Source organism: Gouania willdenowi, chromosome 7, assembly GCF_900634775.1.
Source record: "Gouania willdenowi chromosome 7, fGouWil2.1, whole genome shotgun sequence".
Lineage (NCBI taxonomy): Eukaryota > Metazoa > Chordata > Actinopteri > Blenniiformes > Gobiesocidae > Gouania > Gouania willdenowi.
Window position 1 is genome coordinate 10127138 of NC_041050.1, and position 18879 is coordinate 10146016.

The 18879-nt window shown below is 36.4% G+C and overlaps 1 protein-coding gene across 3 annotated transcripts in view; it reads left to right on the forward strand.

Annotated features, from left to right (window-relative positions):
• Positions 1 to 216: 216 nt before the first annotated feature.
• frmd4bb (FERM domain containing 4Bb) overlaps positions 217 to 18879 on the forward strand; it is a 38856-nt gene continuing 20193 nt past the window's right edge. The window contains exons 1-7 of one of the 3 annotated variants that reach the window (XM_028453009.1): positions 217 to 405; positions 14282 to 14347; positions 16557 to 16651; positions 16745 to 16837; positions 17561 to 17645; positions 17854 to 17910; positions 17999 to 18021. In XM_028453009.1, the coding sequence (XP_028308810.1) occupies positions 14282 to 14347; positions 16557 to 16651; positions 16745 to 16837; positions 17561 to 17645; positions 17854 to 17910; positions 17999 to 18021 (419 nt within the window). In that variant the 5' untranslated portion in view covers positions 217 to 405. The remainder of the gene's footprint in view (positions 406 to 14281; positions 14348 to 16556; positions 16652 to 16744; positions 16838 to 17560; positions 17646 to 17853; positions 17911 to 17998; positions 18022 to 18879) is intronic. The other 2 variants (XM_028453007.1, XM_028453008.1) reach the window with 2 other exon arrangements.

The following is an 18879-nucleotide window of genomic DNA, read 5'->3' on the forward strand; positions in this document are numbered from 1 at the left end:
AATATTGGGAAGCAGCAGAGCTTAGGGCTGGTGGCTGTGTTGTTAGGGTCAGGGAGAAGGTGGGGGGGGGGGTCTCGGGGGGTCCATGTGGGGCAGACTCTCAGCAGCTGCCGAATGAGGCTGCTGGAGGGAGGGGGTGGGGGGTGATTCAGGGAGGGCTCCTCGTTCACATAATAGCGGCTGCCAGTGCCGGCGGCTGAAGGCGTGGCTCCTCCATCCCTGGCGAGAGGCAGAGACACAGTCACACCGGAGGATGCGCACAGGCGGCGGCTTCACGGCGGCTCCTCTCACCGGCAAAAGCAGGCGTGGAGCGGAACACTGAACGGACGTGTTCAGGAGGGCGGGGGGGCTCCACCGTCACAGAACCAGCACCACACACACGCACACACAGGAACCAGTGCTAAGGTAAGGGAAGGAAATAGTGTGTTCATGGAGAGAGAATGAGGTGTGTGTGTGTGTGTGTGTGTGTGTGCTGACTGAGGAGCCGGTGAATCCGTGATGAGACAAAGTAGACCCGGTGCTGCATGTTTAAAAGCATCAATGAAGGCAGCGCAGTGAATGGCTTTGTGCTCGGGGGTTAAACAGGGTCGACTGTGGCTGTTTTACACATGTTTTGTTTTAGTCTCAGGTGGAAACCAGCCATGTACAGTAACAGTAGTCTACAGTAGCTCATTCATTGTTCTCCCTGCTCTGTGTGAACCGGCCCTGCCTGTGCTGGGCTGGTCTCCCATCAACACACTCATGTTGTGTTACCATCCACTTAGAATTAACTTTAGATATACAACTTTTATTGTGATCAATGCTATTTAGTAATAATCGAAATAATCATGTTCATGTAAATTGTTAACACCACCTAAAAAACTGTTTTAATCATTACTTAACCATTCTCTTCCAGAGTTCAGCCCAAAGTTCTTTTAAAGCCTAATTTCAACCTGGGTACCTTTAAACTTATATTAGAAGAAGAAAATGTGTTCGAATAAGGACTTGGTTTACATAAACATCAACTCATTATATAATAGATTAGGGCTGGGCAATTTTTGCCTAAAAAAAATTAATAGAAAATTTGAGTTAAAATATGATTTTTGAATTTTTTTTGTTTCAAAGCACTTAAAAATTGATTGCAGACATCAGATATATTGTCAAAAGTGCAACTTTATTGCTGTGATTGTCTTCAAGAGTTAAAATGCATAAAACAATCCCAAAATAAAAAGTAAATGTGGCTATATAACTACATATTTTATACCATATAACATTACAAGAAAAAAATGAAATAAAATACTAAACTCTTCCCTTAGCATCTCAGCATAGTGCGAATAAAACATTAAACATGCCTGTGGCACACATATAGCCTACTGAAAGGGTAAACAAATGTAAAAAAAGAGGGTGCTACGGTAACCCACAAGGACAAAATGCGAAAAAGTCCAAAAAAAAACAGTGGTGGAAAAAATTAAAAATAAAATATATATATATATATATTTTATTTAAAATTATTTCTTTTTAAACTCGAATTTGCAAAATAAATATAGTTTTTATCTACAAATTTGATAAATTTTTTTGCCCAGCCCTATAATAGATCAGTGGTTCCCACTGTGGCGGCTGGTGAAAAATATTCTAGGGGGGGCTGTGCCATATCAAGTCAAAAGTCAGTTTCAGTAACCATGCTGAGAGAACTGAACAGAAACGGATAATAGTGCTCTGTCAAATAATTATTATTTAATGCAAATATGAACAACTTGAGGCATTTCTGCACAAAACATAAACAACATATTGGCACAACCACAATTTTGGCAATAAATCACTTTACTTACTACACATTGTACCTTTTTATACACAGCAGAGCACATGAAACAGTGCATTAGTGGTAAATTGGTCCACTTTATACAAAGACAAATCTGGTCAAGGAAATAAATGTGTGTGTATACAGACAGACAGAGTACTTTGTATGAATATGAAATTGGCCTGGACAAAAACGATGATACCCTTAAATCACCTACTGCAGTGATTGGCTCAACAACAACATTGTGCAACAAAATATTAAGTTAAGATTCCTTTAAGTGTGTGTGTGTGTGTGTTAGAGGTCGACCGATATGGGATTTTTGAAGGCCGATGCTAATACCGATTTAAAAAAAAAAAAAATTCAGCCGATGGCCGATATCTAAAGCCGATATTTGAGGTCGATATACTCTTTTTTAAAGCACAATGATTATGAAAGAAAATTTAAACACTCATGTGATATACGGTAAATATATATATTAGCAATTAAATTCAATACACCAAATAGAACGCTTAACATTTATCGAACTTTAAATATACCCATACACAACCAAGTAAAACAAAAAGTACAGGATGGGTAAGTAGCAGTAAAGCACAACAACAATATACAATGTGCAAGTAGTCGATTTAAACTAAATACTAGTTTTAGGTATAACCACTCACTCCTTCCCTCTGTTCACAGCCACCATCATTATACCTAAGCTTCACACTTATCACAGTATGCACAACTACAACATCACATCTCACTCTCACGTTATAATAATCAACTCTTCCATTTCCTACCTTGAGTCTCTCCTCCCTGTTCCCTTCCCCCTCACCTAGGTATAACACCGCCCTCTCTTTTTATATCCTCCCTATAATAAAGTGTTTCTTACCCTTCCTTAGGGTGGGCTGGTGATGGTCAAAAAAAAAAATTGGCCGATCTTGAAAAAAGTCGACCCCTCGTGTGTGTGTGTGTGTCTGTGTGTCTTATTTGTACTGGAATTTTGCCCTTCTGTCCTTCTGTGTGACAAAGCCCTCAATGCAAACACGGGAAGCAATATAATGCATTTATATGACTGCATCCAGCTAGCCACGCCTTCCTGCTGTACCAATTACGAGAGAAGCCTCGTGTATAAACTTTACCTTTTTCGCTAGCTTGTTTCATCCTTGTCCTCGCTGTTTCATCCTTAGATTTTCCACCAATGTTCTCCTCTCAAAGGGATTTTGAAGAAGAGAACGTATAGATTCACTTGTCGTCATCATTGTTGTCACATCAACGTACTTTTTATTCTTCTTATTATTATTTTTTAACTTCCGGCAGACTAGACGTATCATTTGCTGCCCTCCACTGGTCTCGTGTTTCCCGACACCATAGGCACACTTTGGTTGCCTATGATATCTTCATCGCCCAAGCAGGATCACGTTCAACGTCGGCGCTGATCGGATATTCCTGTTGCTTTGTCGAATTTCTTGTCGGTGATTGGCTGCTCTGCCGCACTGGCTGGGCCATTGTTCTATCGCTCAAGCGAGTCAGCAGGAAATCATTTTCCCACGAAAATTATAATTTATATTTTGTATATGACATGAAATTGCAAATTTAAACACACATGGTGCTCAAAATTGTTGTTTATTTTAAAAATATTTATTTTAAAAAAGAAAAATCAAAAACACTTTGCAGGGCGGCGCCCGAGCACCCTCTCATGGCCAGCCGCCACTGGGTTCCCAATCTTTTTTGTCTCGTGTACTAGGGATGTAACGATTAATCGTAAGGCAGTTAAAAATCGATTCATAGGTATCACGGTTGATATTGATTTTCTGAAAATTGAATCGCAGTACTTTTTTTAACCAGCAGAGGGCTGGTGTAGGCGGCGGGCGGAGTCTGCTAATACTTTCTTTCTGGCCGCCTTCTACTCTTAAATATGTTAAATGATTCATTACCCCTTTAGCACCGAAAGAATATCTGTAATATTACTTGAATATCTGTAAAAGTCACGTTTTTCTCTTAGCTCTGTCTGCTAGCATAGCTTCTCTTCTTCACTGCAAGATATCTGCATGCCAACCGACCACTGTGTTACCAACGCCCTCTGCTGGTCCAAACAAATATGACGTAAAACAGTGCAATCACGGTTTTTCTTTATTTTTTTTAAAATCCAATTGTTAAGGCACAAAATACATTTTCAGTTGCACTTTTAAAAAGAAAAAGAACTATTATGCAGTTTTGCATTGTTTATTATAGAACCAGAATTTAAATTAATAGGCTTCATTTTCATTTGTATTATTCCTTTATTTCATTCAAGATTTAGTTTTAGTTAAATTGCATTGTTTTGAATATTTTATCAAGGAATTCTTTTGACAATGAAAAATAAAAGATATATAGTACCGTATTTTCTAGTTTTTTTCCCAACGAAAAAATTTGTCTACAGTCCCATTTTGTAAAATAAACCGTGAGAGAATCGTATCGTGAACCCAGTATCGTGAATCGAATCGTATCGGGGGTTGAGTGAATCGTTACATCCCTACCGTGTACCCCTTTTGTATTTTACCCCTCATACAATGCAACTTTTATCTGATTACTAGTAATTAAATACGTCTCCTTTGTAAAATATAGCTAATTATTGTCAAAAGTGTGATAAAAAGGCCTCTACAGCATAACATAATCCTGTTTCAATAAATTACAAGAAAGTATAGTATTTTATTAAACAATTTGTGGTGATTTTGTCCAAAAAAATAGCCTAAAAAGGAACAAAGAACATTTCCTGATTATTTTTTAATTAATTCAATCTTTCCGAGTATCCCCTGTAATGTGCTCCTGTACCCCCAAGGGTACACGTACCTGTGTTTGGGAATCATTGTCATAGACGGTCATTTTTTGAGCTATGAGTTAGAACAATGTCAGTTTTTTATGTTAGCACATTTTTCATGCAAATCACTTCCATTATTGGTTTCAGGGATGGTTTTTTGGGTGATTTTTAGGTAATTTCTGGCCTGTCTTTCTTTCTTTTTTTTTTAACTGGGTGACAATAAGTAAATCCATAGATAACATTTCAGTGATTTCAGTGTAGGCATTAGGGTAGTTTAAAAACATAATTTGGATGTCATCCACGATTGATGAAGATTAAAGATCAATTTGTTTTTATTGTAACTACCTATAAATCTTTGTTTTTGAGGCAATTTTAACTAAAATTGTTGTTTTGAGAAGTAAATTGTCTGCTAAATCTGGCAAAGTTGATTTGTTAATGTTTCTGGCTCTTTCGTTTGCATCTTTTGCTGTGCGGTGTGCCTCCATTGTGAGTAAAAACCAATATACAGTACAAGAATACTGTCAGTTCAGGGTTTATTGATTTTTGAGTCTTGTTCGTTGGCAGTTTTCTTTAAACTGCAAAGTTTAAAACTGAACTACACTATCTCTCAAAGACAAAAGAAGAAACACGCAGACGTGTGTATTTTAGGCACAAAGCAGTGTAAACAGGAATTGTTGTTGCACTGGTTGTGTCTGTATGAGACACCAGCTTGAAACTTTACCACTTTTTTCCTATTTGTTAGAGAGGATGTCCTGAGTCATTTATCACTGCATTTCTTGCAGGACAAAGAACAAAGCGACTTGTTTTGGGGGCTAAAAGTAGTCGATTTGATAAATAACATAACCTCATTTCTGAATTTTCCTCATTTTTGATGTCAGTGTGTGAGCTGTTTTAGTGAGAGATGCTCGTCTATCTGTTTAATGCTGCTGAGAAAAAATGTCTCTTAGCACTCAACTTGGCAATCTTAAGGAAAGAAAAAGCCTTCACTTCATGAGAGATGGGCTGCAGTCAGAATGGTGAGATCTATTTTTGGACAGGCAAGTAATATTGTGCTCATACAGTATATAACACTAAGGAAACAAATCTCATACAGGAAAGTGAAAGCTTATGTGGAGATTTTAGGAATAACTGCTTTATTTTGATCAAAAGTCACCTCTTTAAAACGTTACTGATATATTTTGACAATGAGAAAATATATACATTCTAATGTAATAATGTACAATTCCCCAACCTTAATCTTTATGATAGAAGGAATCTCTTCAGTGTTGCAGAAAGAGACTGCAGCATTTTGTATTGAAACTCTTTAGACATCCGAATTGTCATTTAGGAGTCGCTTTAAAAACCTTAAAATGAAGGTAACATTTCTAAATTGCAGGAGTACATTGTGTTTAGAAACCATTATGCCTCTTTGAAGCATCCAAACTGTGAATTAAAGTGCTACATTAGGAGAGATAAGGGCTGTAAGTCATCCATCATTCAAGTATCTTGATTTGTTAGATGTCTGACTGTAGTTGGAAGAACGGAGCTTTTACCTCAGTAGCAATTGGCTAATAGTAAGGCTGTGTTCAAAATGGCACACTCCGCACTATAAACTACAAACTCAATGAGTACTTAATGTCTACTATATACTATTAGTATGATTAGGATGATGACCGTTCCCACTGTAGTATACTTCCAAGTTTTCCAAGATGCGTTTTGAACCTACAATGATAAAAACCTGAAACACACTAAGGCTAAATAGCTCCGTTGATTCTCCACCTTTGAAAGTTCTGAAAGCATTTTAAGTGAGAAAGTGACCAAGCACAATATCAACACTTGATTATTTGATCCATAAAACTCACGTATACACATTTCATTCCGAGATTTTCGGCGACCCGCCATTGTGCTACTGCCAAAACTTCCGGTTAACTTCAAAACAAGAGCCCTGTTTCGAAAAGCGTTAAAAACTGATGGAAGACAATAAGAGATGCTTTTATTTTGAAAGGGGGGAGTTTGATTTTTAGCCAGAAGCTGGTCCCAGGACAAATTTATGTTCCGCTCGCAATGCATCATGGGGCGGTTGAGTATGACTAGTGTGCCAACCGTGCGTACTTCAAAAATGTCCCGATATAGTATGATATTTCTTGCGTACTCAGTCTTTTCATACTGTCTAATGTGAACGTACTGTCATACTAATTTTGACGTCAAACTTAGTAATATGAGTAATATGTTAGTATGCCATTTTGTACAAAGTCTTTCTTTTATCATTCAATATAATCCTCACCAAGATGTCTTCAGCGTGTGTGATGTTTGATTCAGCACTTACTGTGGGGGCAAAGCAAGGCATCTGTGTTTTTAATACTAATGATAATGAATGACTTTTATCTAGTAAATGGTATAAGATAATACATAAAAATAGTGGGATTGTGTGTGCTGGCCACTGTCTGTGACCTTTATTTTGAGTACAGACGACACACAGACTTAGGCTGAGTCTTGTCTGATCAGTTGCCAATTATTAGTCCTTAATGCTGCTTGCATACAGTTGCGTGATTAGCAATAAAACCATTTCAGAGCAGTCCTTTTTTTGTGAAGACGTTCAGTGTTGTTTGTCTTGTACAAAAATCAATATATCATGCAAATTGATGATAACAATCCAGACTGGAATCCCATGACAACTTTCCTAAAATCTCCGAAACATCAACCTGGTCTGCAAATTAGTCTGAAGTTTGAGTAAGACTAATGAACAATTCATTTTTACCCTTTTACGTGTATTGTTGTAATAATGCTTATTGTTTGGTCCCTTCTAAATAATCTGTAAAACCAGCTATTTTTCTACACTTTAGTGGATACTTCAATAATTGAAATTACTGTAATATACCAAATGTTCTTCCCATGCATTTTTTTAGTCTCCTTGTTACCCAAAGTGATTAGCTTGACCCCTGTTGTCACGCCGACAGCTAATGAAATATTGTGCATTGTCCTAGTTGTGGTTGGCAGACAATCATAACAAAATATTTCACAGCCCTCCCCTGCTCCTCCTGTCAAAGCCCTTTTAGGTAGAAATAATAACCATTTGCACCATATGATGACCTCATTCACATGAAGGTCTCATACACAGACTTTGGTGTGTTAAAATAACTCCTACTGAATTTATGTTTTCTTGCCAGCTATATAATTCACCCTCAGTAACCTGAATCTGACTTTGCTCATGGTTTTCCTGGATATCACAAACTGCCAGACAGTCTCTCTCTTTGTGGTATGACATCAGACATCCTTCTGACCGCTGACAGCATGAGTCACGATGAGATATGAGATGATGAGATAAACCTGTTCTGTATCTCCTACATCTCCTGTGCTCTACTCAGGGATTTATGCTCTGCGCTCAAATCCTTCTGGGCTGTTTACTTCATATTGGTGTGCAATTTGTATTTTAAAAGTTAATTATCCAAGGTGGGAGTAAAAGTTCCACCTGATATAGGGAAATATTCAAATTTTGATCTTAAAGCAGAACTAAGTAACTTTTTCATCTTAATAAATCCTTCTTGTAGTCCCTGTGAGGGTAATACAAGTGTTTATAGGGTAATTGGGGGGTCTTTAATCTCTCCTGCTGTCTCTGCTGCCTCCGACCTGGTGGCAAGACATACTGCTTTATGGCAGCCCAATCCAAACTAATGCTAGATTATCACCTGCCCCGTGACTGCACACGGTTGTCTAAAAATTCACTTTTCTCAAACTTATATCAAGGCGGAGCCAGCAAAAAAAAAGGCAGAGAAGACCTTTGTCCGAGGAACGGAGCAACTTCATGTAGTGACAGCTCAGCAGCAACACACAGCAATCACAAAACAGGCATGCACACACTCGCAACCCAGCGCTCCATCAGGCAGCACACACACAAATCATCTATCTATCTATCTATCTATCTATCTATCTATCTATCTATCTATCTATCTATCTATCTATCTATCTATTCATCCATCCATTTTCAGAGCCTCTTTGTCTGCACACACACATCACACACATTTCCACACTCCCATCCGTATTACTCCCACATCATTCATTTATTTTACTTGTCTCCCTTCCTCATACTGTCCACATGGTCACATGGGACTATATATGTTAAAGCACCCTTAGTGTCACTGTTGTATTAGGATTTTTCAATGCCGACTCCAACTTGTAAACAGAGCTGTGCACGAGGAAAACTGGGCTCGTGCACGCTCTCTCGCACAAGTACGCGTTCCCTCTTGAGCAGGTAGAGTTTTGCGCATGTGCAGAGGGCGTTTCTTTTCTAAACTTTGGAAAAATTGTTGTGAATACCTTTAATGTGACATATGTATACATGTAAATAATCTTTAAGAGCATGGTGACAGAAGATAGAAAAAGGAAATACAAAAAGCAGTACCAGAAATGTTTTTTTTTTTTTTTTAACTAAAACAAATGACACCCACATGGTTCACCCAGGTTCAGCAGCAGGCTAGAAAAAATCCTCAAGCTTGAATGGGGTGGGCTTTTATGTTTCTTCTGATTGTTTGATCTTTAAACCTCAAGATTTTAAACCTTTACTCTTCTTTAAACTAAAACCTCATCAGTTTCTCAGATGGATGAAAATACAGATTATAATTGCCAATTAAAATGTTTTCGGAGCTTGTTTTTATTGTGCAAATCAAAGACTGACTTTAAGTTGTGTGTATACACTGTCAATCTTGGTCATTATCACGAGTGTTCTTAAATGCAGTCACTCTAACATAGATGCCTCCAAAATCACCAAACATGAGTCATTTATCTAATGCTAACATTTTTTTAAATGCACGACTGAACCTGGCCACACACATCCGGCCCTCGGTCTTATTTTGTGTGGCCCCCAAAGTAAATGCACAAAATTACTCTGAAAAAACCCACAATGACAGAAATATATGCAAAGAAATATTAAAGATAGACTAAATGACTAAAATTACATAGAAAAATACACAACAAAAATACATAAAATGACAATACAATTATGCAAAAAGGACAGAAACACTCACAAAACAACAAGAACACACAAACCCTTTGTTCTGTCCTATATTAATGTTCAGATTCAGATTAGTCATTAGTCTTAACACTGACTTGAATGTTAATAATCTGGCCCTATGCTATGCTATGCTATGCTATGCTATGCTATGCTATGCTATGCTATGCTAACTAAATACTCTCTATATCTCTCTATTCCCAATTCTCTCCATCCAACCTACTCACCCCAGATTACAGTCGAAAGGTGCTAGTTTTTATAGGATGGGCGGGGCCAATATTGGTGGTTTGTGATGAAAGCGGCTTCTATAACATCAACAGCCTCCATCTTAGCCAATAGCAAAGTTCTATCGTAACAGCCAGGTTTCAACCTCTAATAGGACTTTTTAAACAACAAAATACGTCAAATTGTCAAGACTTGGACAAGAATCAATGACACTACTTCATACACAAATACTTTTATTTTTAGCGGGAAAGAATTATTTTGGGATTTAGTTACATTTTATATTGCCTGATGGAGTGCATGTGTGTGCTGGTAATATAGTTTGTCTCTATCTGGCTCATCGTGCACTGTTCTCCAAGGTGCCAATACCCTGTGACTCAGATATGTGCACTCAAGTGATTAAATGCAGTCGCTTGGTGATTTGATTAATGAACATTTTCTTATAGTTTGTGTCAAATAAAAATGAGTCATGCCCAGTAACTGCAGGTTCGTGCACAGTGTGTCCTGTGAGGAGTATACAGCCATGACAATCAGACGTAGAGTTGTGTGACATGAGCCTTCATTTATAATGCATGGAAATGGGAAGCTGAGATAAGACGGACGACAGTCTGGACATGACATTTAACCAGTGTGACGTGTTAAACACTGACAGCCACTTTTCACAGAGACAGAAAAAATATCTCTTGTTTGGCTTTTGTGCCACTTTCCAGTTTGACCTTTCTTCCCTTTCATAAGCATAATATGGAAATGACCAATGGGCATTGTCAAAATCAGCAGAATTTACATGTCTTCATGGCATCAATACAAACCTGAGGTCGATGGACATAATGTGGCAGTTTTTTTCTTATTTTGTTTTTCCTTAAAGAGGCAGTCTGCTATAAATTTTAAAAGCAAAAAAATATTGTTTGTTAAGAGTGAAAATCTAATAAATGATCCTATTAGAGTAATACCTTCCCAAACAAATCAACTTTATCCTGTGTCTTGTTGGTTCACACAGTAAAACAAATAATATATATAGCAATAAAAAAAAACAATATAAACACAGTTATAACAATAAAAAATGTTTAGAATAGTTTTGTTGTGAAATAAATAAAGATTTATATTAAATTAAATAGTCCATGAGCATTTTGACAAATACTGCATTACTGGTCATTGTAGTGTTTTTACAAAATCCATGTAAGATGATCACAACATTGTACTTAAGATTCGTGAATCGAGATTCTTCAATTTCGTCAGATTCGTCAATTAAAACTGTAATGAAAATTACTTAGTGGACAGTTTTCATATTATTTCAAAAGCAAAAAATATTGTTTGTTAAGAGTGAAAATCTAATAAATGATCCTAGTAGAGTAATACCTGCCCATAACAAATCAACTTTATTTCCAGTGTCTTATAGGTTCACACAGTAAAACAATAATATGTATCAATAAAAAAACAATATAAACACAGTTATAACAAAACAAACAAAAAAAAAATTAGATTAGTTTTGTTGTGAAATAAATAAAGATTTATGATACATTGACTAGTCCGTGGGTATTTTGATAAATACTGCATTACTGGTCATTGTAGTGTTTTTACCAACTCCATGTAAAATTATCACATTATACTTGAGATATCGTGAATCAATTTCATCAATTAAAACTGTAACTAAAATGACTTCCTTTTTTCCCTTCTTTCTTTCAGAAATAATGTTTGATACTTTGTGGTTAAAGATCAAAATGTGTTTTTTGTGAAACTGAAGGTTTAACTTTCAACAAATTACCAATATTAGCACCACCTAGTGGTCACTGGTTTTACTTCAGCCTATGATGAGGTCAAGTCCTGACCTACTGTCTTGCAGCCACATTTAAATCAAACTAAAGTCAATGTAATTAATTATATTCCTGCTATTATATGTAGAGAGCAAGCCCCAAATGAAATGTTTTGTATTGAACATGCACTTTTAATCTGCATTGGTAAAGATAATTTATGGCTGTGGCCGTCAGAGAGACGAGTAATTTACAGGCCACAATTGACTTAGTGCAGATGGTGTCATTTACCGAAGTGACCGAGTGTCTATGCCTCATTCAGGATACAGGGCAGTTTGTTTGATAATTTATTAGTGCACTGTCTGTGTATTAAGTAAGACATACAGACCAAGATGTCAATCCATAAATGTCATTTAGATGTAAAATTCTAAGATGTATATTTAACACTTAGATTTAGATTTAACATTTAGATATAACATCTAAGATTTAGATTTAGCATTTAGATTTAAGTTTTACATTTATATTTAACATTTATATTCATATTTAATATTTAACATTTAGATTTAGATTTAGGATTGACATTATATTTTTACGAGAGAAAAAATATCACACATTTCAGAAGTGTTGCTGTAAATCTGGTCAAAAGTAACATAAACAAATTCACATACATTTTTTTTAAGCATTATTCGTTGCTAAATGTTGTAAAAAGTAGCTGTTTATTTTAGCATGCATTTACTGTAGCAGGCGCCCAATAGAGAATTATGGAAATATAATTCAAAGAATGAAAATAAACTGTGAATAAAAAAATGTATGTAGCCTGGATAACAAACTGATGTTATTGCCTCAACCTTTTATTTGTTGCATGAGAAAGTAAAACCCCGACCTGTGGTCAGGAGGCGTCTGAATTCATTCTGCCCTCAATAAGTCAGCTGTTGAGTTCATACAATGTAAGCTGTCACGGCTCTGCAGCCAAAGGCCGTGGTGGAGCCTGAGCTGTGACGGGATGAAGTCAGAGAACCTAGTCAAGTCCAGAGAGCTACAGCAGCAGCAGCAGCAGGAGAAGCTCACTCTGAGGTGTCAAGCGGGATAGGACATGCTTTATTAGGACGAGGATGAGGATGAGGATGAGAGCCGGTCAGGGATGCTTTCACAGCTGCACTCTCCCAGGAGAGATTTACCAGGTACGGCAGAGCTACCTACAAGTGGTGATCAGCCTCATTCTGTCAAGTGAGGAGGCTTTTGGATGTAGCTATTGTGCTTTCTTCTGATTTTTTTTTTTCAGCAGGCTTGGTTGTAAAAGCTGATTGCCTTAATCTGTCATTTATAGTGATTATTTTATTCATGATTTTATTCTCACGCAGGAGGTGGGCCTGGATTTAATAGGATATAAAACTGCGACAGATTGGAAAGTGTTGAAAATATTTCTATTATAAAATTTTTGATTTCAAATTTAATACACTTTTTTTTTAAACACAATATTTGATGCTTTTTATACCTGAGTTTACTAAATAGGCTGTGGGTTAGATTGTCTTCTGATTATTGTTGGCTATACCTGCCATTAGGGCTGGGCGATATATCGAGATTAAATACTGTATATAGTTGTCTATTAGATTAGATTATCCTTTATTTTATCCACAGTGGGTAAATTCACACGCTACAGTGTAATACAAATAAAATAAATAATAAAAAAATAACTAAATAATAGATATTGGTCAAGATAGAAAAAAAATACATATATATAAATAAGCAGTTAGTGGGGTTTTGCAATCAGTACTGATTAATAATGCGCACTATTTTGGCGATATAGAAAATTACAAATATCGCTTATATCAACATATATATTTTATAGCTCATTTTGTATCAAAATATCTGTCTTAGGAGTCACGGCTTTCTCTACTTCTCAGAACAGTTAGATGGATTTCTGATTTTGTCCTAACCCAGATCTAGCACTAAACAAGCCACACTACAGAACTCACTCACACGTGCTGTCCCTTAGAGGAGAAAAAGCCAAAAGAGGCACATATTTGTATCAGAAAATTTTACCTTTGTTAATTGTTTTTCTGGCAAGACTTTCTTTGAATTAAAATTATCGAGATTTATAACGTATATCGCCATTTTGAGAAAAAATATCGAGATATGGAATTTGGGACCATATCATCATGGCTCTGCTTGCCATGTATTATGTAATGTGGAAACAAAACTATTTCTAGTACATTATTTAATTGTTTTACATTTATGTGTTTGTGAAGTTATAGCATAAAAAGAAATCTTCACTGATTCTGTCTTTCATTCATCTTTTATTCATACTTATCCAGTGAGGTCGAGGTTGTTTCCTGGAGACAATCCCAGTTCACTCTGGAACCCAGGTGGTTGTATAACACAAGAGAAAATAGCCTTGGAGCAGCTTAACAGCCTGTGATCCACGTTGCTGGAAAATGTTCAAAATGAACAAACCTCATATCCCTATTTTCATTACCATGGCAACAAATCCACAAGACAAAGGTTTCATTGTCACCCCCAACAGGGTCAAGGATGAAAGATCAGCATTTTGATTAAAGATTAGTTCATACTTATACCTTCTAGTAGGCATTACAACAGACTGGTTACAATTACAGTGAGTACAGTATGTTTTAAGGGTTTTTGGCTTTACTTTTGTGGTGTTAAATATATATCTAACACTTAAAATAGTGATTTAAAGTGTCTGGGTTTGCTGTGATTGGGAAAAGCCAAAGTCCCAAACCCTAAAATTCCTCCTGTTGCTCCGTCTGCAGATGACTGAGGGAAGACTGTGCCAAGTGCAGCTGCTGGATGACAGGAAGCTGGAACTGCTGGTACAGGTAATAATAAAAATCATAATTATAAAATACATTTTCTCATTCCTCTTCATGAATATTTAAAAATTAAATGAGGAAGTGCAGTTTTTCTTTGCTTTAAGAGTAACTAAACCATGAGGTTTTGGCTGATGTGCGTCTATAGCACGTGTCAAACTCATGGCCCAGGGGCCAAATCCGGCCCTTTGGAGCATCCGATTTGAAAATAGAAATGACAGAAAAAAACACAAATCATTGTGTAAATGAAACTCAGCAATATTTGCAGGGTCTCACAGTTTTCCCGATGCTTATATTGCATGATTGCAGTCATTTTTTTTATGTTACAGTTGAAAAAACTCAAAGATCTAACAAAATCTTTTAATTTTCCTCAAATTATTACACAATATTTCCTTTAATTAAATAGAAATTGGTCACAAAATGTAGGAAATTTAAAGTAAAGCTCCTGTTGGGACTGATATCTGTCACTTATTAGTTGGATGTTGTTGGTTTCTTACATATTTAGTATTTTATGTATACGTACAAGTGCAAACTAAGGCACAAATATGTTGAAATGACTTGTTTTCCCACATAAAATCTGTGGCCCACTTGAGAAAAAAACTGTCCTTATTTGGCCCCTGAACTAGAATGAGTATGACGCCCCTGGTTTATAGGCTAGAAATTCAAAAAGTGCTTTGATTAATGGGCGGGGCCCCTGGAACAGTTAAGAGACGCACAGGGGTGTCAAACTCATTTTAGTTCAGGGGCCAAATACAAAATAGATTGATGTTAAAGGTCACATGTCATGCTATTTGTCACCCATTTGTTCTAAGAACACCAAAAACATAGTATTTGAGGGTTTTTTTCGGCTAAGTATTAGCCTCTGAAAAGTCACTTTCTGAGCAACTCTTCACAAACAGGCTGAGTTGCGTCCTACTTATGCATATTCATGAGTGGGCGTGTCTATAGGGGGGCCACTGACTTCCTCCTCCCCGCACGGTGACGTAGGGCCAGAGGATGGCCCGCCCTCCTCCCACCCACTCCGTAGCCGAGCTCATGCTGCTTTATAAACACGAGACAGAGCGTGGGGCGGGGTGTTCGCTGGTACATACATAGGCTGTAATAAATACATAAATAGCACTGCGCATGTATGAAGCCCTAATAGCACTTTTATGATGTTTAAAGCACAGAAAAGTTGATTTAGCTTAACTCGGGCCCTTTAAGTGGCCCGAATATTTGAGGCAGGAAAAGTAGCAATTTAATAAAGTAAGTAAGGCGCTGACAATATCCAGGCAATAAATGACAGATATCAGTCCCCGCAGGATTTTCTCTTTTAAATTTGTATTTAATTTAGTGACATTTTATGTCAAATAATTTCATGAAAATTGAGTTCTTTGAACAATTTCAGATTTAAAATGAGTGTAGCTATGTGATTAAAGCGATCCTCCAAATATTGTGGAGTTTCGTTGAATTTGTGTAGATATTTACTACTTGGTAGATTAGACAATAATTATTTTTTTTTCCCAGATTTTTAATTTTCTCTCACGGGCCGAAGTGGATGGTCTAAAGGGCCAGATTTGGCCCCCGGAGCCTTGAGTTTGACGCATGTGGTTTATACTATAAAAACTCCAAAGAATAATCTACGCTATGCTAACTACCTACTCAATACTCACTATACTCTCTATTCACTATTCTCTTAATCCAACCTACTCACCACATATTACACAGTCCACAGGTGCTAGTTTTTATAGGAGGGGCGGGGCCAACAGTGGTGGTTTGTGATGTAAGAAACAACTAAAACGTCACTAACCACCATTCTCAGCCAATAGCAAAAAATGATTGTAATAGCTGGGTTTCAACCCATAGAGGGCACTCACTCTCACATTTTTACCACAAAATAGGCTAAATTGAAATACTAATCAATTTGAGTTGGACAAGAATCAATCAACAAAACCACTTCATACCAAATACATTTCTTTTCAGCAGAAAAAAAAAGTGTTTTGGGGGTTTAGTTACACTTAAGGGAAGTTTTTCCCTTAGTATTGCTTCCACATTACTTCCACTGTCCAAAAAGACAGAATTAGACTAAATAGTGTTGCTTGATAGACTCTGGAGAAAACGTGTGTGTGCAATCTGGCAACTTGTCCATACACACAATATATTTATATCTTTTTCCACCTCAACTTCAAGTATTCCAGTCGTCTTATGAAGCGCCCTGACTATAAATCTTCCCCCACAGCCTAAGCTGCTGTCATATGAACTCCTCGACTTGGTTTCCTCCCACTTCAACCTCAAGGAGAAAGAATTCTTTGGACTTGCATTTTTCAAAGACAAGTAAGTGATTTTCTGCATTTGGTGTCGTGGATATTTGTGAGTGTGTGTGTAAATGCAGATGTATTTAATGGTAGTTCTCATTTACTCTCACAGTGGTCAGTGTAAATGGTTGCAGATGGATCGCAGAGTTCTGGATCATGACTTTTCAAAGAAGGCTGGAGCCATTGCCCTCAACTTTCTTGTCAGGTAGCTACTGGTGCTTATTTCTTTGTGGGAGGTACTTAATTCATATTTGATACTGTCCCCAGACCAGGAGGTGCTTTGACATTTGCTCATCCAAAAAAAAATAAAAAAAGTCCACTACTATTACTGTATATTGTAAAAAAAAAAGTAAATTCAAAGTAAATCCAAGTAAAACTTGAATTTTTAGAGCTGAAGTCACCATCTAATATGAACATTTTTAAAATCCAAGTTAAAGGTACTCTTTTTCTCTACTGCTTATGACTGAGAGGGATATTTTTAATCATATTATTGTTGATTTCATGTTTTAACTGTTGATTTTAAATGTTTTAACACTGATTTTAATGTTTTTATTGATTTTTAAACTGTTAAATGTTTTCTGTTGCATTTTTTAATCATGTAAAGGACATTGAATTGCCTTGTGTATGAAATATGCTATACAAATACATTTGCCTGTCCATGCCTTTAAGGTTAGGGGTGAGGGTTAAGGTTAGTTAATACTTATTTCAATTTATGTGTTATTTTACATTTGACAAAAGCGCCTGAAAAATATTGCTACAGTCTACACGGATTAATATTGGCGTTGAGCAATTGTCCTTTTTTCATATTTTGGGAAGGGTAAACCAGGAACATTTGGTGTTATTGTCCTTAATGTAACTAATAATAATATTTTTTAAGCTTAAATGTTAATGCTTTATTTATTTTTTGTGTGGTTCTATTTGTCCATAGGTTTTATGTAGAAAACATAACACAACTTAAAGACATTATAACGGTGGAGCTCTTCTTCCTGAATGCTAAGTCTGCAGTCTACAATGTAAGTACTTATCCTGTTTGAAATAATTTGATTCTGCTGTACTAAGTTTTTCTACGTGCACACTAGTGATATTTTCTGGAGCATATTACCATAGCAGAACATCATCAGGGTGCTGTTTTGATCTGGGATAAAGGCTAATCATGTCATGAAACACGTCATTTTCTGCATCATCTTTACCCCCGTGTCCCTTTGTTATCTTTCCCCCCAGGGCATTATTGAGGTCGAAAGTGAAAATGTATTCAAATTAGCTGCAAATGCTTTGCAGGTTTGTGCTTTCAATTGCCTCATAACCATAAATTATCGTAGCAACAAAAGCAATCATCTAACAAGAGTGTATTTTTTCTGAATAATAGGAAGCCAAAGGAGACTACGCAAGGTGAGTGCACAACATTAGCTGGTGAAGAAGTGTTTAAGTATTTAACACACGCAGCAGGAGAAGTTAATGATTAACTCTCTGCAGTAGGGCTGGGCAAAAAAATCCATCAATTTATCAAATTTGTAGATAAAAACAAATTCAAGTTTTTTTTTTCTTTTAAATGAATTTTTTTCTCTTTTTTTTATTTATTTATTTTTCTCGGACTTTTTCGCATTCCGACCTTGTGGGAATTTTGAGTAGGCTATGTGTCTGCCACATGCATGTTTAATTTTTTATTCACACTATGCTGAGATGCTAAGGGAAGAGTCTATTATTTTTTTTAATTGTAATGTTATATGTTATAGAATATGTAGTTATTTGATTTCTTAATCAGAAAATTAAAGCTACTGTGAAGTTGCTGTTGCACTTTTGCTTAAACCTGGATTAAAGCTTGAAATTGTTGAATGACAGATCCTCATTTACTTTTGATTTAGGGATTGTTCTATGCATTTTAACTCCTGAGGACAATCACAGCAATGAAGTTGCACTTTTGACAATATATCTGATGTCTACAGTCATTTTTAAGTGCATTTTTGTAGGCAAAATTGCCCAGCCCTACTCTGCAGCAGACAATCAAAAATAAAAAGCAGAGTTACAGTATGTAAAGCTCACCACAGAGTGATGAGAGACTTGCAGACATCTGAAATAGTACATAGGGTGACCATATTTTCACTTCCAAAAAAGAGGACCTCGGCATACTCAACGTTTTTCTTAAATCTACCTTGTTAAAAGATAAAAGAGTTGTTATTGTCCTTAAGGTTTAAAAGTTAATTTCTCTCTTTATAATAAAGACTTGAAAAAAATACTCAAATCAATCAT